We start from the raw sequence: 24,469 nt of genomic DNA, 5'->3' as shown, positions 1-24,469 counted from the left end.
ACTATTTATAATAAAAAAAATTTAATATATAAAATTATAAAAATATTTTAAAAAAATAATTAAAATGTAAAATTGATCTTGAACGATAAAATTTTCATATTAAACTTTGTGATTAGATTTGAGACTCTCATCACACTTTTAAAAATCGTGCGTTTTGAAATTCTATTTTTAAAAAGTTTTCATGGATTTTTATTGAACGTCAATAGTAAAAATTGAGTCCGATTTAAATTTATGCGTGTAATATTTAGTATTATTAAATTGATATAATTGAAAAGTTAGAAATTTAAAGTTATTTTCAACTACTCAATTAAATGAATAATTTTAAATGATATAATTGATTCCCACTTTACAATTTTAAAATCTTTTTAAAGAAATTTTTTCAGTTGGAATCACTTTGTACTATAATGAAAGGGGCAAATTATATTTCTTTTTTATTTTACTTAACCAATGAGTTACTCTTTATTTATTTTTTCAATTTTACTAATAAAATATTTTCTCTGGTAGAGTAAAGAATTTAGAAAAATTCGATAGAAATTTAGTTTAGGGTATGCAAGGATCAAGCGACTTCTTTCCTCTCTTATTCACGGAGTGCTACACTCTAATTGGTTAGGGAGAATTTATACACCCAAACTAATTTTACCGAAAACGTATTTTTCTATCTTTTGTTATGCTGTTTTGGGTGAAATTACACCTTCTTTCCAAGACAAATAAAAAGGAGGGTAAAATAGTCCTTTTAGTGTTCTTATCAACTCTAAAAAGCAACACACTTTAATAATATATAATATATAATAAGAACACTTTGGAGTAAAAAAAGTTCAAATTCTGTATATATATATATATAAATGAAATGTTTCCTTTATCCTTGAATGTATTTACGCTACAAAATTACTTTTTTCCCCTCCAAGAATCATTTCCCTCTAAAATCCATCTAATTATAGCCCGCCTTTTATTTCGCTAATGAGCTCTTACAAATTTTTTAACCAATTAAATCCCACCAAATTTCAACTAATCGACTCTCATCAAACCGTGAATCAATTATTATCCAATAACGTTTAACTGATCACAATTAAATTTTAATCTTTCTTTTAAAATCAAATTATTTCCACCTCTTATGAGAATTATATAACAAATAATTAACTTTATAACTAATATTGATTAATTAACAATAAATAAATTAAAGTTTTAATTTGATTAGGTCAAAATATTAAAAATATGTAATTTAAGTTCTAATTTAATATAATTAACTAGAATTCCATACTTGTATAATTAGCCATACGTATTGCAAGTAACTCTAACATCATGCAACTACCGAACTATATAATTTAGGTTTTAATTTGATATAATTGCCCTCGTATACAATAATTAGTAATCTATACTCATGCAATCAAGCCATCCTTCAGTGGTTACATATAAATCTAATATGATGTGACTAGGTTTAAAGTATTGCGAGTTTTTGATATTACTGAAACTAAATTGATAATATGACAAAAATAAAATTAAACTGTGCTGTAATTACTAAATTTTATAAGAAAGAGAGAGTAAAGTGATTGGCGTCTATAATAGCCACTTCGACGTTTAAGTTAATAAAATAAAGAAAGGTTAGAGTATTGTAAAGTTAAAATTGAAAAGTAGTTGTACAGAGAATTGCGTACCTTTATTTATGTGATTGTTGATTTTTATACTGTAAGAAAACGAAATTAATTATAATATTTTATGTAAATTTAGCAATGATGTAGTTGGTTTCTTGATAAGGGATTTTGCTGACTAATTGGTCGGAGATCTCGTGATTACAAACCGATCATAAAAGGATTTATTGAATTATAACTGCTAACGGTAATTTTCTATGAAAATTCGACCCATTCAGGGGAGGGTGAGTTTTTTAACGAAGAGTTGAATTGAAATCGACCCGAAGTATTCGAGTCTTCTTTTCTCTCAATAAGATCGAGTATCATTTGATCAGACTCTTATTATGTGATTCTATTATCAAGTGCCAGCACATAATCTTCTTTAAATAATTATTGTATAATATTAATTTTAATTTATTGTAATTATACTCATATATAAGTAAATAGAAAGATATACTCGTGTAATTAAGCCATACTCGAGCAATTTCATAGAAATATAACTTCAGGTAAAAAAATTAAAGTTATAGATTTTAAGTACTAATTTAGTGTAATTATATTCATATATAAACATTATGAAGCCTTAGACAAAAAGAAAATTTAAAATAATTAAATCAATTAAATTAATAACTATATATGTAATAAATAATTAACTATGTATTTAATTAATAATTATTATAATTAATAAATTAAATACTAAAAAAATAATATAACATAATTAAATTAATTAATAATATACTTTTATTAATTATTTTATTTAAATGTTAGCGGTATTATTGGTTGAACAGTTAAAATTTTAATGAGAGATATTAAAAACGCCAGTTAAATATTTATTATATTTAATTGAATGATCCATATAAAAAATACAAATTAAATTTAAATATAATATAAATAGCTGTTTAAAATTAATTTTTATATTTTATGAAAAATATTATTATTTTTTATGAAACTGATTTTGAAGTTATAGATCTTATATATTAATTATTCACTCTATTAAATTTAATTATTAAATATTTAAAAATTTAACTATATTTTTAATATATATATATTTTTTAAATAAAAAAAAACCTAACGTGACCTTTAATCATTGATGCACACATTTTAATGTAGCTTCCTATTTCTTTTACCAAATAAGTTTGCAAGTCTTAAATTAATTAAAGGCACAAATTACAAGGTAAACATTATTTATTCTGTAATTAAAAATTAATAAACCTGACACTGCTACAATAAGTTAGATAAAAAAAAAAAAAAACATTGCTATGCGACAGAAAATAGCGAAGAAGTCTCTTCCAATCAAAGCTCTGAAGGAATCATTATGGCAGAGACGTTAATGATTAGGGCTGTACACACATTTTTTAAATAATTATGTCAGATTTTTATTTTTTAATAAGTATATAATTAACATTTCAGGTCTTACCTTTTGTTTTTAATTTTTTTTATTAGAGGAATTTCTTGGTTCATTCATTTATTTTTATTTTTTCTTCTTTTGTAAGAAAGGTTAGTGAGTTATTTATTTTGACAAATATATAATCACAACTCTTAATATTATTAAAATTTTAAGTAAAACCCAATCTTTCATTTCTTTAAAAAGAGAATTCGCCCTTTATTGTAGAGTTTTTTTTAGAGTTAATTTCTAGTTTTTTATCGATTTTTTTGTGGCTCCTTTTATCCTACCGGATAGTGGGGGCTTCTTTTCACCTTAATCCACAGTGGGTTGCTCTTTTCTCTGCATGATGAATTGTAAAAAAATTTTTTGAGTTTTGTTGATTTTTTTTATAAATCGAAGTTGATTTTTTAGAGGTATTCTTAAATTTTTTTTTTTTCCTTTATATTATTACTTTAATTTTTTCAGCTATGGAGTTTAAATTTTACCAATCAATTATTATTAAGAGTCAATAATCGTATAGTTTTCGATAAAAAAACTCGCAGGAACTATAAATTTTGAAAGGTACGAGTGAATCATCAAAAAGAATTCCATCTCCATCCTTATTAATGTTGTTGGATCTTTCGTCACTCTCTTTGCTAATTATTTACCTGTTGTGTTGATAACTTCTCCTTCTCAAAGACTTTGCATGTAGATTTCCTTTCTTGGGAGACATCTCTATTTTGTTGGCCCTGCTTACTAACGTCTTTTTGGATCTCTCATCTTAGATCTCAATGCCTTCCCATGATTTGTCTGTTTTTTCATCGTATGAAGATAATAATGCAAAAAATGCTCGAATCGATTTTCTGGTGACTGAAACTTTTGCTGTCGGATTATGTTTCTGGATGATCTATCTAGTTATAAATTGAGTTGGTCTTAGACCTTAAATCTTAATATGATTGGTTGTTTATTTTGGGTTGGACTCTTTTATATAATGTTTTTTTTTAGGCTGATCCATTTGTATTTCCTATCTGTTATGGCTTTTAATATTATTCATTGCATTTAATAAAAAAAATTATTAAAAGACACATAATAGCTTAAGTTTTAAAAATATTTTATGACCCTTAAATATTTTAAAATAAAGTTAAGATACATTTCCAATCACAAATAGTGGATGCTATGAATTTTTTAAAGCATTGAATTTGGAGAGAAGTTTTTTTAATAGAAAAAATATAAAATAAGTTTTAATTTTTAAATTTATATATTTTATATGATTATTATTTTTAAATTATTAAATGCTAACGGTAATTTAATTACTCTTTAAATAATTTATGATGGACACTCACAGATTTAGTTTGATAGTAAAGTGTATGTGAATAAATTTAAGAGATATTAGATTTTACTATTCCAATCCTATTCGCTATTTCAAAAAAAAAAAAGTAATTTATGATGGAAAATACTTCATGTCCTTGAATTACCAAACTCTTTATGTTAACCACGGAAAAGGATTTAGAATTTTTTAGTTGAAATATAAAAATTGAAATAAAATGTTATTAAAAATTAAATAGAGTAAGTAATTATTTCATTGATAAATTTACGGTTACTAACGAATATAATTGATAAAGTTTATTACTGAAAAATTAGAGAATAATTTAAAAATAATTAAATTTTGAATAAACAATATCTTAATTAGTTCTAAAGGTGAGTAGTGTTGGATTCAAAGCGAAAAAATTAATTGAATCAAATTAATTTAGAAATTCGGTTTGATTTTTTATTTATTTTGGTTCAGTTAATTTTTAATTTTAATTATTTTAATTCGGTTTGATTTTAATAAGAAAAAAATTAAAAAGATGAATTGATTAATAATAATAGTATATTATTTTTGATAATATAAATAGATTAGATTATAATTAATGTTTAAATATTTTAATTAAATTTTAAAATATTATAAATAATAAAAAATTTATTAAAAAGTCTAATTAATCAAATCGATTCGAAACGAATCTGATCGATTCAATTCAATTTAATTTTTGTTCAAAATTGACTCAATTTAAATTTCATAAATACTAAAATTTCAGTTTTTAATTTATTCAGTTCTAATACCGCAGGACTTCTCCACCCCATTATGAGGCCGGGCCGATAGTAGCAGCTCACAATCAGGAGGCTCCTAAGCCCTCGAATAAAACAGACCCAACCCGTTCATCCTCCTGATCGGACTCCTATTTAAGTCACTCAATCAGACCGGTTCGGCCCATTTCAGCCTTAAAGTCAGTCCTTTCCTAGATTTCGGTCATTTTCCCTCAAACCCGGTTACAAGAAGAAGAGACTGCGGGTCCCGTCATTTCGCAGCCCTGTCTATTCACGCGCCGAAGGGAATTAAATGCTTGCCTGACACAGGGAGGGTCTTGGGGTTATCCGTACGTATCTGCATCAAGAGGTAGGTAGTCCTATAGCGGAGAGGCCATCTCGCGTGAGGGAAAAAAAAGAGGATAAAAGGGAGGAAATACTCGGCTCTAAGGCTAAACTTTTTCTAAGTTTACAAAACCCCTGTAAAATCTTATTTTCTGAATCTCAGATCATCAAGTTCGATTTGATTTTAAATTGAATTGATCGAGTGCTAACTCTATTTCTAATTCAATTAATGTAAATTTAATAAAAAATCAATAATTAAATTTACAAACATCAATATATATAAACGCCCACATACAAACACCTTTTATAACAAACAAAAATAAAAGTGCTAATTGACCCTTTTTTTTATTGTTCATTCTCCACCAATCAAATATGAAATCTTCCTCGTGAGGTATGTTTCTTTCTTGCAAATATTGCTTTCGTACTTGGTCTTTTAGCCTGTGCCGTTTGTCTTTATTTTAGGATGTTATTATGTCATTGTTGGTGCGGAATTCTCAAGGGATCACTGTTAGAGATGTCGGGGATTCTTGCGTAATTTTTGCGAAATGCGCCGATGCTGTTGGTTCTTGTGGAGCCTAAGCTCAGTGGTACGCGAGCTCATCTAGTTTGGGGTTTGAAGTTGGGTGCGGGCTGAAGCAGTTGGTTTTGGTAGTAGTATATATTTGGATTTTTTGGAACTATTCTCAAATCTCTATTACAATTTTGAAAACATCCTCTCAATTTCTGCATGTCACTAGGGATGACTTGGCTATTTTGCTATTTACGGTAGTCTTAAAGAACATCTTCACTTGTATTCTCACTTGAATGAGTTGAGTTAGACGTTTTTAAGCTCTTGGCTTTTTTCTAGTGATTTTAATGATTTTTTTATTCACTTGAAATCTCACTTGAATACTAACTCTATTCATTTGAAAATTGATGAATGACTTAGACTTAATGGATGTTGATTTCTCTGAGCCATTGTTTATTTGGTGGCACAATAGATCCTTAGGTGGCAAAGGATGGACTCCTATTTGATCAGTAAGCAAATGTTAATTTTTCTCTTAAAAAAAAAGCCACAGAGCAGTTTTTTCCAATTTGGTTAGTCAAAAAGTACAAATCAATTAGACTTTTGAAATAACTTGTACCAAAATGCTGCTAATTTCAGCCTGATTTTGGGGTATCTTAGAGACACTGATGTCTTAGTTTTGCAATTGTTATTATTTTGACAAAATTGACAACCATCTACCTTTTTAATTTATTTTAATACTCAGAATTTGAATTTTGACTAAAATTTTATGAAAATATCTTCAAATTTTTTGAAATATATATATTTTAAGCCTTATTGATCTAAGATTAATAATTTTTCTTAATTCAAAACTACGATTTTTTACTATAAAATTACAATTTTTCATATTTAATTGTAAATTATATTATACTATGATTCTTAAAATCTTAAAAGTTTAGTTATTATTGTGTAGGATTACATTATTAATTTTGGAACAATGAGGACTATATTGAATTTTAAGATAAATCTTAGTCTCAATTTATTATTATTTTTTTAAATAAATAGAGCCTAAGATTTGAAAAATATTTGGCTGTGGGGTTATAATTCATTACGGGGTCACCAGGCTGTCGCTCCTTTTCTCTAATGGAAAATCTACAATAGCTTCTCTTTATGTCTCTTGCTTTTCATTTTTCTTGGTGGGTAACCTGTGGAAGGTAGGGCTCAACAGTAATACTGTTCAAATGGAAAAATTCACCCAACTAAATTAATTTAAAATTTAATTCGATTTTTTATTTATTTTAATTTAATTTTTAATTTTAAAAATTTTAATTATATCAGTTTAGTTTAATTTAAATTAAAAAATTAAAAAATAAACTAGTGATAATATTTATACCGTCAATAAATCAGATTATAATTAAGATTGAAATATTTTAATTAAATTTTAGAATGCTAAAAAAAACCCATAAACGCTGCATAAATCCATGCCAAAGAGACAAGGCCACAAGCTATGCGCCTTATGCTTCCCATGTAAAACAGATACACCATTGACAAGCTTCTGTGATCCACTTGAAGATTGCCCCCTATCCTCTTGACACCCACACCAAATAAATAAATGATCTAAGCTTTGCACATTATAATTACCTTCTTCAGATCTTTCCACTGGATCATTGTCTCAACGAAAAGGGTCCACCATATCCATTTCTCCCAAACATCAAGAAGGATCTATATACAAAACATGTCTTCTCCTTTCTTCTATTCAACTACGGTTTGATTCTGTCGTGTGCATCCAATGCTTGTAAAATACAGTGCCAGATTCTGTCGTGTTCTTAACGATGCTAATACGCTCTAATAAAACTTGTGTGTACCAAAATATTTTTCTAAGAAAAACAGTGGCTACATTGAGATGGGAAATTGAGCTCAATAATCTGAATTTCAATACAAGAAACTGAAGGAAAATTCGGAAGTTTTGATGCTGGCAAGTAAGTATAAATAAAACAATATCATTCATTCAACTCTTATGAACTGCAATAATCTCAATTTGAATACAATACATCTTGAGAACCATATAGGCATATCGGTTCTCACAAATGGTAAGAACTGTTATCACCTAGATAAAATGTAAAAAGCTACGACTTCCAAGCTATCTCACAGAACTGTTAGTAATGCACACATCGCTGTAATGATAAGTATCTCTCTATATGTTGCACCTATCATACCCAGAAAACCATGATGAGGGTTCTGCAAGTTTCGATAACTCACCATAGTCATCCTTATTACAAAATGGCTCAAATTCCTCTCTCCATCGCTCACCTTCACTAAGATGCTCAACTGTATCGTACTTGGCTCTTTCACCATCATTGTGAACAGATTGTAGTGCTTCTTTGGGTAGACGAGACTCTGCGAGGAGATCATTAAGAGTGTTTATCTCGTACTCATGTTTTCTCTTTAATTTATCAATCTGTTGACATGCCTTTGCAGTTTCTTGTTCTGCATCCGCTGCTCGCTTCTACAAAATTTAAAGAGTTGTATGTCATAAGCAAACTTCACCACTGGATGAATAAAGAAGAAAACTAAAGAGCGCATGCAATGTTAGATGACACAAGTCCTATTGATATACACAACATTTTCCCAATAATTTGTAAGCAGACGTAACTAGCACATTTTCCAGTTTTAAGCAGCAATCACAAACAGTGTATAAGCATTTCAAGACCATATCACACAATCTAAGCTTGCTAGGCACTTCTGAAGTTTCAATATAACTACATGCATAAAAGATGGATACATGCTGTTTTGGAAGCTAGGTGTTGGGAAAAAAAAGTATTTAATGACATAAAACTTTAAGAGAAAAATTAATAGGAATGAGGATGGAGAAAAATTTTAAATTACAGTCATGACCATGAGCTTTGAGAGAGAGAGAGAGAGAGATTAACACTAATAACAGAGGATCAATAAGCAATTAACTGACTTTCCTCTCAGTTAACTCTCCATTCTGGAAGATAAGATTTGCTCCGTACAAATGTTGAATTATTCTCCCGGTACCCTTTTCCCTTCCATTCCATTTCTCTCCAAAGTCAAATTTTTATGTTTACCTTTAAGGGAAAAAAGGAAAAAAAAAAAAAAAAGATAGACTATATTGTTCTCTATCATGTAAAGCATACAAGGTCATACAATTTTAACGAACTTCTGATCAAAGCAAACTAACGGAGAAACTAAATTACCTGTGCTGTAGCAACAGCTTCTTCTGCTTCTTTCAGCCTTACTAGTAATTCACCAGCAGCTTGTACAGCCTCGGCAGTATCCCTCAATTGAACCTGAAGTGCCTTATTTTCATCTCTAAGATATCGCCTCTCTTTTTCTCTTTCCACTTTCAATGCTGAAATTTCCGCAGCAAGGGCATTTATAAACTTGGATTCGGCACCCCTTACTCCAGCTTTAGAAGCAGCTTTCTTGACATCATCTATCCCTTCCTGGATCTTTCTGTGCCTTGCAAGTAATTGGATATGTTTTTCCTCAAGGTCTGCATACTGTTCAAGCATGCGTGCATGTCCCTCCATGGCCATTTGCATTGCTTCCTTCCACTCTTCTGCACATCTCGTCTCCATCTCTAATTCCTGCCTCCTTTTTTCAGCTACCACCCGGGTAGCATCAAGTTCTGCCCTCAATTCTTCAGCAAGCGAAATCCACTTGCTCTCTGCCTCAGTCCATTGCACTCTCTCCTGTTCAAGTTTCACTTCAGCACTCCCCTCAACTGCCTCTGGAATTGTGCTAAGAGATGGAGCCACACTAGGCTCACTTGAATAGGTCAACTGCAATACTGAATTTCTTTTAAGAGCAGATGCAGATGAAGAGTCAATATAATACTGCAATTGGTTTCTTAAGTCCTGAATTTCTTCCAACAGCACTTCCCTTTCACCCAAATCACAGAAATTCCGATAATGTTCTAGCTCATCTTGAACTCTTTTTAGCTCAATATTTGTCCTCAGAACTTCAGGATGATTCTCATATTTCTCCTTCAACAACTGTAAACAAAAGCTTAGATACATCTCAAAAGAATCTAGTGAACACAGTAGTGTTAAAGAAACAAGATCATACCTTATGTTCATGCATAAGTGATGCTAGCTCTTCCTCCATGAACTCCTCTGTGGGTAAAACACCATCCATAAGGCTTTCAAGGCGAAGAATTTTATCCTCCCTTGTTTGCCCTATAATGGCATTGCATTCCCTCTCATGCTTGTACTGTTGCACCTGTAAATATTGGCCAGGAAGTCATTGCATCAGTTAAAGTAAATCAAAGATACATTGGTTGTTGGATAAAGTAGTAACCTACCAAACGCTTAAGCTGCATTATCTCAGAATTTTGTTTGGCACAAAACTCCTCTAGAGCCATTTCTCTCCGGATGGCTCCTGCCAAAACCTTCTCCACTGCCTATTTAGTAAATGAATGAAAATGTCAAGTATGTGATCTGCAATTAGAGATGTTGAACTGATAGGGAGGAAAAAAAAGGGGGGGGGGGGGGGGGGAGGAGAGAGAGAGAGAAGAAGAAGACTTGAGCATCAAGATGAAGCCATAAACCTACTTTGGGAACTTGGTTTTTGGATTTATCAGCAGACTCTGAGCCATTGATATGTATTAACTGCAAGTTTGAGCTGTCATCAGCATCTTTGTCCTCCAATTGTTTCTTGCTCTTGCAACTCTTACATAAAAATGCTCCTCCATCTTCTTCTGTTATGCCATTATCTTGAGGAAAAGTTTGCACACCTGCATCAACTTTTTCGACCAGCAAAATTTTCTTAGATTCTGCAGGTCTACATGAAAACCGGAAGGACGATCCCATGAATGCTGAACTCTTGCGGTGACTATCAATAATTTCTAGGCCTCGATGGAGGCTAGCAGCTAAATGCTCCATTGGTGCAAGAAAACTTTTGCTTGCTCGAGTAGTTAGAGCATTAGAAGAGCTGCTTTTCATGGACTTCTTCAAAGATCCCTTTACATCCTCTTGGTTTGAGTTTGTTTCATTCTTAGAATCTTTCTGGGAAGCAGTTAACATTGATGAAGTACGGAGACTTTTCCTGCTGCTGTTGATTCTGGGAGAAACACACGGAGTTGGAGATTTAAGAATTGGCGAAGCTTCACATGGGACTATGCTGAGGCTAGAAGGTGACTCACAATTCATTGCATTGTTTTGAGAATCATTGGCAGCACCTACCACTAAAATTCCCACAGAAGGTCCAGTTAGAGAATCAGATACAACGCATGAAGTACGAACTTCCACCATTCTGCTAGGGGATTCTTCAGTTGACAATTTACTGACAGAAGAGCTAAAATTCCTTTTCTCATTGTCATCATTATTGCAGGGCTTTCTAGAAGGATCCTCATCGAGTGTGTGAATGAGTAGATGGACTGGTTCCTTGTCATTAACATCGGAACAACCTTGGGCATTTCTAACAGGTTCAGCACAATCAACAATCTTAACATTTTCATGTTTCTCATCTTGTTCAACTGTTCCTTCTTCCATCTCAACATCTGCAACAGCACTTTGTTCCTTGTTAATGCTACTGCAACCTTTGGTCCCGGCTGGTTGCAGTCCTACTTCATTGCAAAGATTTTCAACAGCTTCCTCATCAATTTCCATCTCCTCATCACCATCCTCATCTACTTGAGTTAGTCGTTGATGTGGATGAATAAGGCTTTTCAATATGTTCAAACTTTTTCGAGGATCCCAACCTGTTGGATTGTTGCTATTCGCCTTCACTCGATGTAATTCATCCTGTTGTATACCATCCACTTGAGTCTTACAAAATGTTTAACTTGGTGAAATAACCTTACTAATAAACAAGAATATGAACCTACCCGCAGCTGCCGGATTACTTCTCGCAAGTGATTCACGTCATCCTCCATCTCTTCATTAACAACTGCCTTGTTCTTAATTGCCTTTGCACGCTGCGCAAACCTCAATGTACTGAAAGTCTCACTCTTACAACTGCATTTTTTATACCATTATGAGAGAGAGAGAGAGAGAGAGATAAAAGTTATTTAAAGACACATGGTCAACATCATACCTTTTTGCAAGAGAAACAGCACACACCATTGCTAATTTTGCATTGCCACCAAGAGAATCTTGCAACAGAAATGTCAACCTGGAGTCTCTATAAGGAATATGCCTTTGCTTTCCTGTTTGGGAAACTTCAGCAAGAATGTTTATTAAGTTCCTGCAAATCCAATAATTGGGCACAATTAGCAGACTTGTCCCTTTTGATGCAAGGCCATAACATTAAATGCGATTATAATTATTGAAACTCAGAAATAGCGCAAAACACATTTTTGGATGATCAACAGAAAAACATCATGAAGCATGAAAGAAACACAACAACTACAAGTTATATTATTTTGTTTAAGCCATCAAAACAACCTGTTACTTTGTAATCCTTGTATAAAGTTTCTAAAATATAAGTTGATCTCGTCCACAATGATCGATGGACATCTCACACCTGTTTTTCCAGAACAATGCCCATTTCAACTTATTTTGGGGGGGGGGGCTGCAAGTGTATCTATAGTCTTTATTTAAATTTTTTCCATTTTTTATATAAAAAAATTTTATTAAAAAAATAACTTGATATATTATGAATGGCACTCCTCCACATCAGTCTCTCTTAAATTATGCAATATACAAGACAAAGATAAATAACTTTTTTATTTGTTTTTGCATCTTAATTATCCAGGCTAATGTAGTAGGCTGGTAAATTATTGGTGAAGGATTTTAAATCAACGGAGAATAACTAAGCAAGAAGAGAGAGGAAGGAGGAAAGTGCATGTGTTTAGGGCACTTGTGGCATCACATGAATTTGCTAATCATGCTCCTCTCATCCCCCCCTTAGGGTAGTTTGAATGGAGAAAAGAGCATATGAATTTTTTTAGTCAAAGCAAATTACAGATAAATATTCTAATTTACATATTAAGTTACCTTTCATTATTTAACAAGACTTGTTTTGTGTTTTACATTTCATCTGCTTAGTGATAGCTACATTTTAAAGTTAGCATAGCTTGAATTCAAGTAGAAAGTCCATAAGTGACAAAAAAAAACTTGGAAGTAAACTCCATTTAACTAAGGCTTATAGTTTGTGTTAAAAATTACATTGGATTGAGAGATTATAAATCTTTGACAAGACTGCTATATCCTTGCCAGAGAGTATATTTTCTGGTCTAGATGCAGTGTGATACAACAACATTGAGATATTGGGTGTCCTATTATTTTTATTCATATAGCTGTCTTTTCAAAGAGTTATAACATCTACAAGTTAAAATTTTAAACAAAAAAAAAAGGATTTTGCAAGCATAATATCACATATAAAAGAAGAAAGTATAAGAATAAGGAAGAGGTGCAGGTGTGAAAGGAATAATTGTTTTAAAGAGAAAAGTCGTTATAAACAGTTATGGGTAGTTTTCGTTATTGAGAGCAATTATTTTAGGGGATAATCTGTATGAGATGGGAGAGAGGACTCTATACAGCTCATTCTGAATTTTTGAAAGACTTATAACAAATCTCTCCTTACTTTCTATCTGTTCTTGGCTTTCCTCTCTCTCTAAAGTCTAAACTCTCTTTCTTATCTCTTCTATCTCCTATCTCTATTATCCTCTACTTCTTATTTCTCTATCTCATTCTCTTGTTAGAAATTCTACCTAACAATTGGTATCGGAGTTGGATTAAGGGTGGGCTGCACTTGAAGGTTGAATTTTCTCGGATCACAAGATGGCCAGATCTGTGATGGTTGGTCCATCGGCTGTCAAATTGGCACAGCTAAAGATCAAGTGAGGCTTCTCTAAGGGGACTCTCGGGAAATCAATAAATATGTGTAAAAACTCAGAGTGGAAATGAAAGAACTAAAGGAAGAAATTAATAGAAATGTGGTGGAATCCAAGCAATCGATTATGGAAACATTAATTGTTGTAATGAGCAAAATGTTGAAAGGAAAGGAAATTGATCCTGTAGAAAAATATTTTATGGGGAATGAGGTAAATGACAATCTTGGAAATAAAGATTCCGCTGGAATCTTTGGAAAGGGATATTCCCTATTCCAGAGAAATTGGGAATAGGGCAAAATAGGGGATCCTACAACTCCACCTCTACTCTGATTTCTAAACAAATCAAGAAAATGCTACCCAATATTGAAATACCAACCTTTGAAGGAGGAGAACCCAAGGTATGGCTTAGGAAATGTATCAAGTATGGCTTAGGAGACCTGAAGAAGGAGGTTTATGCTATGCACTCTACTATAATTCCTAAATGGAAGAATTAGTTGCTCAATACTTACAAGCAAGATGATAAAGCTGCTGAATTAATAGCAAAACTTTCCCTGGATGCTAATGCTCATGCAAAATTTCGGTTGAAACAAGGCCTGTTGTATTATGGAAATAGATTGTATGTAGGAGCTAGGGGAAAATTGACACTGGAATTAATAAGTCAGCATCATGGCAGTGCTATGAGGGACATTTAGGAATCCATAACACTTACATGAGACTGCAAAAGCATTTTTACTAGCCTAGAACATATTCAGAGGTATTGAATTAGGTTCAAGAGTGTTCAGATTGTGATCAATGCAAGAGCGAAAATGAAGTAGGTTTGAAGTTGGCAGCAAAGTACAATGGACCCTTTCAAATTTTAAAAAGCGTAGGCCAAGTGGCTTATAAGCTACAATGATCAAAGTCCAGTGTCATTCATCATATGCTTCATGTATCTTTACTCAAAAAGAAGTTAGGGTATAAGGTGGTTCCTCAAACTCAGCTGCCTGCTATGATTGAAAAAGAAGTGTTGATAGCCCCTGCTGCTACAATCTTAAAGACAAGAACTATCATGAGGAATAGCAAGTCAGTAGTGCAAGATTTGGTCTAATGGACTAATTTGATTGATAAAGAGTCTACTTGGAAAGATAGAGCATTTCTGCAAGCTCAATTGCCCGACTTTCAGCATCCCTGGAAATAAGAATGCTCTCATGCAAAAGATTTTGTCACGTATAGGAGAAGAAATTATAAGAATAAGGAAGAAGTACAGGTGTGAAAGGAACAATTGTTTTGGAGGGATTTGTACAAAATGGGAGACTCTGTGCAACTTATTTTGAATTCTTGAAAGATCAATAACAATTCTCTCCTTACTTTCTCTCTATTCTCGAATCTCCTCTTTCTCTACACTCCCTTTCTCTCTTTCTTATCTCTTTTATCTTCTATCTCTATTTTCTTCTACTTCTTATTTCTCTATCTCATTTTTCTTGTTAGGGATTCTGATACAAACATGGTGCCAAGAGAGAGAAAAGGGAGAGCAAGAAACACATGGATCGTATATTCACAGAGGGCAAAGAAAAATCTAGAAACAGTGGGTCCAAGTTAGTTATAAGAAATGATGACATAGGTGCCTAGGTGCAGAAGTTGTTACATGTGCAGAGGTTGTTACATGGGTATATAGCTATAAATAGAATAAGACAAGAGAACCGGGGTATTGAATGTTTTCTGATTCTAAAAGATAGGAGCAGATCTCTGCTTGAGGGGAGCCTGTTCTCCTTAGTAGTTCTGTTTGGCTTGTATTTACTCCGAGAAGTTGTAACACAAGTTACCATTTCTCCATCCCCCTGTTAAACCCAAGTCTGTTGTTCCTCTCCTCTCTTCTTGCCTAATTCTTTTTCTCTATCAGATTCTACCTACCACATAATTGCAATAAATTTTGAAAATGTAAATGAAATAGAAAATGATCATACCCAAGCTGTGACAGAGATCGATTTATATTCCCTGCTTCCTTCAAACGTTCCCCTGCAGCACCTGTTAACTTTTGTCGTTCGGACCCAGCTAGATCAACAAGATTTATTCTACTTGTTTTTAAGCTGCTTATACCATCTGACATGCTCTATATGAAAACTGTTTACTTTAGGACCCATTGGCCAAAAAATGTAATACAAAAAAACAAATATTATCAATCACATACAATATTTTAAATTGCAATCTAGATTGAGCTATCCCATTCTAATTTAAGTAATCAAGAAAAAAATATTGCAAACAAAAATTAACAAAATCTTGGTTTTCTTATTAGAAAATGAATCCATCAATTATATAGGTCTAAATGCCCTTTCTGGAGAGCAAGCAATAAACAAATTAAAAAAGAAGCTTCAATCCAACTATTAAGCTCATAATATTTTTAATAAGATAAGAAGAATTAATGCATGGATAGTGATATGTATTACCTTGCATCGAGATTCCACAAGACAAGTGAAAACACTATGTGAACGAGAACTCTCAGCATTTATACTGGTTGCACCAGTCCTGCGGTTGGACAAACCCTGTGCAATTTATTGGGCAACTATAAGCCTAATACCTAGAGTTGAACTTGAAACATAAAATAATCAAACTAGGAAAAATGACAAGAAAAAAAAATAGAGAAAGGATTTACTTTAATAAAAATTGCATTCTTGTGTAAAAGGATTTTATGTGTGTTGTTTAACATTGCTCAACCTTACCTTACCATATTTACAAAGGAACATCACTTAGCCCCCAAAGAATTGTTGAGCCACAATCCATATAAAACATCACATTGTCTTAATTGTGCAGAAGCAACAATATGCATTAGCCTACAGCTTAGTAAGTTTACTACAACCAAAAAGGTAAATACTAGTGTTCAAATGTTGTTTTACTGGATAAGTTCACTCAGCACCACCAGAGTACATCACAACATAGATTATTACACAAGTAAAATAAAAAAGTAACACCTTCATTAGAAGCTGAGTGACATCTTTCATGGTAAATACATATTCCTCTCTTAGATTTTCAACATAGACTCCAGATTTCACATCTTCCCTTATCTGGAAAAAAAAATGACAAATAACAGGATTTGAGAAAATCATATTTTTATCAATATAAAAAAGTTGGAACCAAAATGAGATCTTCTTGTTTACCTGGAGGTTTCGTTGGTTTGGATCCAACAAATCAGTTATTTGCTCATTATAAATCTGCAAAAATAATTGAAGAATCATTGGTAGCAAAATATATGGGCAAACAGGTGAAGTACAGCAAAACTGAAGATGACAGTGACATTTTTGCTGCTGTCAGAAAATTATGTCCTTTCTTTTTGGCTTAATATTTTTGCTTTACTTGTAATCTTAGCATGGCATGGTGAAGTATGGCCTAAGTGTTGTTTAGGTGAAATTGTACTAGCTAAGTATGGGAAAGTTAATCTTAGCAGCTTTTTGCTTTTGTTTAAATATCTGTAATGTTACAGCAATGAATAAGATTTTCTCTTCACTTCTTTGTCCAAAAACCAACAAATGGTATCAGAGCTCTCTTGTTCTTAGAGGGACAGTGGAGTTGAGAGAAAACAAGTGAGAAAACCCCACCAAAAAACCTGTTTCGAACAGAAAATGGCTTCAAGTAATGCTGGAGCACTTTCACCACCAGTCTTCAATGGTGACAACTATCAACTTTGGGCTGTGAGAATGAAAGCCTTGTTGAAAGGCTTAGATTTATGGGAAGCAGTAGAAACAGGAGCTGATCCTCCTCCATTGAGGACCAATCCCACAGTCACAAAAATGAAGCACCATGCTGAAGAAGTGGCAAAGAAATTCAAAGCACTCTCTTATATACACTCAGCTGTGTCTGAGTCAATATTCACACGCATTATGGCATGTGAAACAGGAAAAGAAGCTTGGGACAGACTCAAAGAGGAGTTTCAAGGCAGTGAAAAAACAAGACAAATGCAGGTCTTGAACCTAAGAAGAGAGTTTGAAGCTTTGAAGATGAAAGAAACAGAGAATGTGAAGGAATTCTCTGACAAAGTTTTGAGGGTTGTGAACCAGATCAGGGTCCTTGGTGAAGATCTTCCAGACAAGAGAGTTGTAGAGAAGGTTCTTGTAAGTCTTCCTGAGAGGTTTGAAGCCAAAATTTCATCTCTTGAAGACTCAAAGGATCTTTCACAAATTTCACTAGCAGAGCTTGTTAATGCACTACAAGCAACAGAACAAAGAAGGAAGTTGAGGCAAGAAGACAATAATGAGGCAGCTCTTGTCATGAAAAGCAAAGAGAAAGTTCAGTTCAACTCAAAAGGAAAAAAGTTTAATGATAGAAGGAATAAAAAAGAAGGTGACAGCAGAAAGAATGCAGAAAGAAAAGGGAAGTTTCCTCCATGTCCAAATTGCAAACAAACTAATCATTTGGAGAAGTTTTGCTGGTACAAACCTGGTGTTCAATGCAAGTCTTGTAAAAAATTTGGACACATTGAAAAAGTTTGCAAGTCAAAGCCAAGCCAAGAAGAATATCAAGCTCAAACTGTAGAAAGTCAAGAGCAAGATGAGGCAAAGCTCTTTGTTGCAACTTGTTGTGCAGCTGGAACCAGCAGTGATTCCTGGCTCATTGACAGTGGCTGCACTCATCATATGACATCTGAGATTGCGACATTCAAGAAGCTTGACAAGTCCTACAATTCTAGAGTAAAGATAGGAAGTGGAGAATTTCTGGAAGTCAAGGGCAAAGGTGAAATCTCAGTTGAAACTCCAGCAGGTACAAAACTAATTTCTGAAGTCTTGTATGTACCTGATATAGACCAGAACTTACTGAGTGTTGGTCAGATGCTTGAGAAACAATATTCCTTATTGTTCAAAAATAAGACATGCACAATCATGGATCCTGCTGGAAATGAATTGATGCAAGTTAAAATGAAAGATAGAAGCTTTTCCTTAAGGTGGAATAAGTTAAATGCACATGCATTCTCTAGTTCTGTTGATGAATCTGCACTTTGGCATAGAAGATTTGGACACTTCAACTTTGATGCACTTAAACACATGTATGACAAGTGTTTAGTTCAAAACATGCCTGTTGTGCTTTCCCCAATTGAAGTGTGTGATGTGTGTCAATTTGGAAAGCAAACCAGAATTCCTTTTCCTATTAATCAATCATGGAGGGCAGTAGAGAAGTTGCAGCTTGTTCACAGTGATGTTTGTGGTCCCATGAGTTCTCCTTCACTCAATGGGAGCAAGTACTTTGTCCTTTTCATTGATGATTTTTCCAGGTTCTGTTGGGTGTATTTCTTGCAACAAAAATCAGAAGTGCTACGGATGTTTCAAAAGTTCAAAGCTGCAGCTGAGAATCAATGCAACTCAAAAATCAAAATACTCAGAACTGATAATGGAACTGAGTATGCTAACAAGAATTTCAGCAAGGTTTGTGAAGAGGCAGGAATTCAGCATCAATTTACAACTAGTTACACTCCACAGCAGAATGGAGTAAGTGAGAGAAAAAACAGGACAGTTATGGAGATGGCTAGATGCTTAATGTTTGAGAAAAAATTACCAAAAAAATTCTGGGCTGAGGCAGTAAATACATCAGTCTATCTATTGAATAGACTACCAACGAAGGCTTTAAAAGAACAAACTCCTTTTGAAGCCTGGTTTGGAGTTAAACCTTGCATTGAACATTTAAAAGTCTTTGGGAGCATATGCTATGCTCATATTCCAGCTGTGAAAAGAGATAAGTTGGATCACAAGTCTCAGGTTGGGATTTTTCTGGGCTATGGCAGCAATGTAAAAGGATATAGGGTGTTCAACATGGAGACAAAGAGTGTAATAGTTTGCAGAGATCTGAAAGTGGATGAAGAAGCTTACTGGGATTGGGAAAAGGCACAAGTGGAACTTATGAACAATAATCAAATTCAGAGAGTTGATTGTCTCAATCAAGAACCAGCTCATGAACAAGAAGATGCAGATTATGGAAGTGACTCAGATTCAGATTTTGCAGTCAGAGGTACCAGGTCTCTAGAAGAAATTTATGAGAGGTCTAATATAGCCTTGTTGGAGCCAACAAGTCTAGAAGAGGCAATGCAATCTCCAAATTGGATGAATGCAATGCAAGAAGAGCTGAAAATGATAAATAAAAATGAAACGTGGAACTTGGTTGACAGACCAAAAAACAAGAAGGTAATTGGTGTAAAGTGGGTTTATAGAACCAAACTCAACTCTGATGGTTCTATAAATAAGCACAAAGCAAGATTAGTTGTGAAAGGCTATTCACAACAGTTTGGAGTGGATTACACAGATACCTTTGCTCCAGTAGCAAGGTATGATACAATAAGGCTTCTCATTGCCTTGGCTGCTCAAAAATGTTGGAAGATTTATCAGCTTGATGTGAAATCTGCATTTCTAAATGGTCATCTACAAGAGGAGATTTTTGTGGAGCAACCACCTGGTTTCATTAAGAAGGGACAAGAAGATAAAGTTTTCATCCTCAAGAAAGCTTTATATGGGTTGAAACAGGCCCCTAGAGCCTGGTACAGCAGAATGGATGATCATTTGTTGAAATTGGGTTTTACAAGAAGTCCTAGTGAAGCTACTTTGTATGTTAAAGCTGAGAATGAAGATTTGGTAATTGTTTCCTTGTATGTGGATGACCTTTTGATCACAGGAAGTAGCAATGAGTTGGTACAACAATTCAAGAATGAAATGCAGTCTGTATTTGAGATGACTGATCTTGGAGAAATGACCTTCTTCCTTGGATTGGAGGTTCATCAAACAAGTCATGGAACCTTCATTTATCAAGAAAAATATGCAAATGAAGTACTCAAGAAGTTTGGGATGGAAAATTGCAGTAGTATCAGCACTCCTTTAGCCCAAAATGAGAAATTGAGCAAGGAAGATGATTCAGAAAAAATAGATTCAGCAATTTACTGAAGTGTAATTGGATGTCTATTGTATTTAGCAGCTTCCAGACCTGATATTATGTTTGTAACCAGCCTGCTATCCAGGTTCATGCATAATCCTAGCCAAAGGCACTTCAAGGCTGCAAAAAGGGTTCTCAGGTATGTGAAGGGAACCAGTAATTTGGGCATTTGGTTCAAGGCTGGTCAAGAAGTGAAGTTGATTGGGTATACAGACAGTGATTGGGGAGGCTCAGTTGATGACATGAAGAGCACCTCAGGATTCATGTTCTCTATTGGTTCAGGAGCTGTTAGCTGGAGTTCAAGAAAGCAGGAAGTGGTAGCTCAGTCTACAGCAGAAGCAGAATACATTTCTGCTGCTGTTTGGCTTAGAAAAATTATGAAAGATTTGAAGCAGGAACAAAGGGAAGCAACTGTGATCTTCTGTGATAATCAGTCAGCTATAGCAATGGCAAAAAACCCAGTTTTTCATGGCAGAACCAAGCATATCAAGATCAAATTTCATTTTATTAGAGAAGCAGAGAAAGAAGAAGAAGTGAAGCTCATTTATTGTGATTCTGAAGTTCAAGTTGCTGATCTCTTAACCAAAGGATTGCCTAAAGTCAGATTTGAAACATTGAGGAGGAGCCTTGGTGTTTCCTTCAAAAATGTCAAGTAGGAGTGAAGATGACTGACATTTTTGCTGCTTTCAGAAAATTATGTCCTTTCTTTTTGGCTTAATATTTTTGCTTTACTTGTAATCTTAGCATGGCATGGTGAAGTATGGCCTAAGTGTTGTTTAGGTGAAATTGTACTAGCTAAGTATGGGAAAGTTAATCTTAGCAGCTTTTTGTTTTTGTTTAAATATCTGTAATGTTACAGCAATGAATAAGATTTTCTCTTCACTTCTTTGTCCAAAAACCAACAAAAACTAACGGTACTTAACCTCAAGGAAAGAGCAGCGACATTGATACTTGAGTTGTTTGTCAGCGTGTTTAATTTGCTCCTGCAAAGGAGACGATCATTTGTAATGAAAATACTAAACCATACACCAACACTGAATGTTTGGATGACATAAATGACCCCAACCTCATTTATGCGGGCAAAGAGTCTTTGGAAGACACGGGGAGTTAAACCTTGTTGATCGCTGGATAAGTTTTCTTCCAGGAGGGCATTTGCTGGTCCCCACATAGTGTAGGTCTTTCCACTTCCCGTCTGAATATTTAATTTCCCAACATAGAAAATAAGATGGGAAAATTTGCATTCATAATATAATACAAAATGTAGAAGTTAACAAGAGTAAACTTAAAGATACCTGTCCATAAGCAAATACTGAACTGTTAAATCCAGCAAGACAATTTTCAACAAGAGGCGCCCCAACAAGATTGAAAATGTCTAGCTGTGGAAACAAAGATGGAGGAAAAAAGAAAAAAAATTAGCAAGTTTGTCATAAAAATAATCAAGCAATATTGCAGAGATATGTATTGATAGAGATCTCGCCTGTGTCGATTGTGCATCAGCAACTGAGTCAAATGTGAAGGTCTGGCCATTGATTGACAAAGAATCATCAGATACTTTTTGAATTATTGTTTCCCCCTCCTCTTCATCCTTGTTTAATGGCCGCATGCGCACAATAATCTTGATTTTGTTAAGATGAAAATGGAACAAGAAGCAAAAGCACAATCAACAAGAATTCTAATGCTAAAGAAATCAAAATTATTTGATCACAAAGAAAAGTTAGATTTCAGAAGATAAACAACTCAATCCAGTTATCTTAATATCAGTGTTGTCAAGAAAACAGAGACTGATGATAGGAAGCGAGTATTGATGATAGCCGCCGTAGTCCATAGCATACAGTCAGTTCCTTGAAACCAAAATTCCGGCTCAATTTCATGTTTAATGCAAAATAATTGCACAGCTTCTCGGTTAATATTTGCTGAGAGTTTCAATATGTCAGAAATCAGAACAAACCCAAACATAATTAGGAAGGATAGTGGACAAATTCTAGCAAATACGTTTTAAAAAAATCATCTGGCATAATCAATAGTTCAATTCACCTTTTCTCTTATGAACCAGAACCTGAGCATTTCTCCTACTAACTAAAATGTGAATTCAAAACAAAGAATTGCAAAATAAAAATTGGAAAAATGTACTGAAACGGAAACTTCACCTGAATCTAGACAAGGCTTAAGATTGAATTTAAAACACACGAACATTCAATTTCCACGTTATAAAAAAGAAAGCTCAAATTGCTACCAAATTTCCTTAGTTATCAAACAAGAAAGGTCAAAATGTTTAAAAAAAATAAAAAAAAGATATCTCGGGCTTTTAAGGGTGGGGAAGAAAGCGGCAAAAAGGGGATTGGAGTAAAATTTGACCAAACAGAAACCTATAATGTGCGACTGAAAACTTTAAGAAATAACCTTAACGCCAGAATCTGGGAGAGCATTCTCCGGAAAAGTTTCCATGCAGAGTTTGCGCTTTAGAGGGTTAGAGGACGGAGGCCTAGGCGGTAACGAACACTTCATCTTGGTAGCAGGGGACTGTGAGGGTTTCTGATCTGGCGGCGGTGGCATAGAGTTCAGATCTGACGGCGGAGCGTTTTCTTTAGAAACCATTTGCCTCCGAGAAGAAGACGGCGGTGGCGATGGCTTCGATTTGTTAGAGCTAGGGTTCGGCGACTGTGATGGCGACTCACCATTGGCGTGTGCTTCTCTCAAGATCGTGTTTCTTGGCTGCATAAAATGCTTCATTGTGGAAATTCTACAGACAACACACACAGAAAGAGAGAGAGAGAGAGGGTTTTGGGCAAGGCAGCGACAGAGAAGGAGGAGCAGACGAGAGAAGAAGCAGAAAGAGGGTGGAGAGAGAGAAATGTAGCCGTTAGAGAGTTAAAAATTTGAATTTGTTGTTATAATTGAGGAAGGGTGTTGTGGGTCCTATTTTATTGTGAATATGAATATGAATTTGAAATTATGTTGGATCTGGAGCGCTGGAGGAGAAAGGCTGTCCATTACCGTCGTATTATCCCATCTCTCGCTTGTAAGCAAATAAAACATTAATTAATGGACATTGATACTCCTAAGATGCTTATAAATTAAAGACTTAATGATAGAAAATTTCCTTTTTATTTTTATAAATTTATCATATATTTTTCTTGATTAAATCTCATTTTTTTATATTTATCCAATTATGATATTAATTTTTTTATTAAAAAATAATAAAATTATCATCTTATTTAACAGTGATGTTATTCCGCATCAATGAAATTCAAGTTACAATTAATTATAACTTAAAAATCAAAGTTTAATTAATAAATTTTTAAAATTTAAGGTACAATTATAAATTTTTTAAAAAATTTTAGAGACTTTTTATCATTTCTTTTAAAATTAAAATTCATAATATTAAAAAAATAATTTATATTATTATTATAAAATTTTTAATTTTATTAATATTTTAATATATTTATTTATTTTAATTTAATCCAAAATTATTTCACATTCTAATTTTTTAATCTATAGTAATTATTAGTATGTTTTAAAAAGTGTTTAATTAATAATATATATTAATTATATTTTATATTATGAAAAATAAAATTAATTTAAAATTATATAAATTTTAAAAATAATACCCGTCGCGGGTTGGATCGGATTCGCGTTTTATGTACAGGTAACACTACTCAAATCCATTTATATAAATAATTAATTTAATATAAAAATATATTTTATAATAATATTTATAAATTTTTTATATATTTTTATTTAAAAATTTAAATTTAAATATTATTTTAAAATATTAGGTTTTTAAAAAAAATTATTAATAAAAAATAATTTTTATATAATTTTAATGTGCCTCCTCCTTACATTCCTTACATTGTTTTTATATTCTATTTGAATTAATGAAATTTTTGTATTATCCTTTAAAAAAAATT

At 33.0% G+C, this 24,469-nt stretch overlaps 1 protein-coding gene across 1 annotated transcript; it reads right to left on the bottom strand.

Moving 5' to 3' along the window:
* Positions 1-7,864: 7,864 nt before the first annotated feature.
* LOC110614451 (kinesin-like protein KIN-12B) lies at positions 7,865-23,461 on the bottom strand. Its single transcript, XM_021755987.2, has 16 exons — positions 22,962-23,461; positions 22,039-22,176; positions 21,854-21,937; positions 21,628-21,753; positions 21,485-21,544; positions 16,814-16,867; positions 16,628-16,720; positions 16,106-16,201; positions 15,626-15,771; positions 11,942-12,091; positions 11,733-11,862; positions 10,459-11,649; positions 10,209-10,307; positions 9,974-10,126; positions 9,100-9,900; positions 7,865-8,387 (listed from the first exon to the last, which is right to left on the bottom strand). Exons 1-16 carry the CDS (start codon positions 23,289-23,291, stop codon positions 8,076-8,078), a joined length of 3,963 nt encoding a protein of 1,320 aa, XP_021611679.1. The 5' UTR covers positions 23,292-23,461; the 3' UTR covers positions 7,865-8,075.
* Between the last annotated feature and the right edge of the window lie 1,008 nt (positions 23,462-24,469).

This window comes from Manihot esculenta, chromosome 5 (assembly GCF_001659605.2).
Source record: "Manihot esculenta cultivar AM560-2 chromosome 5, M.esculenta_v8, whole genome shotgun sequence".
Lineage (NCBI taxonomy): Eukaryota > Viridiplantae > Streptophyta > Magnoliopsida > Malpighiales > Euphorbiaceae > Manihot > Manihot esculenta.
Note: the sequence above shows the minus strand (reverse complement) of the source record. Positions and strands in the feature narration are given on the sequence as shown.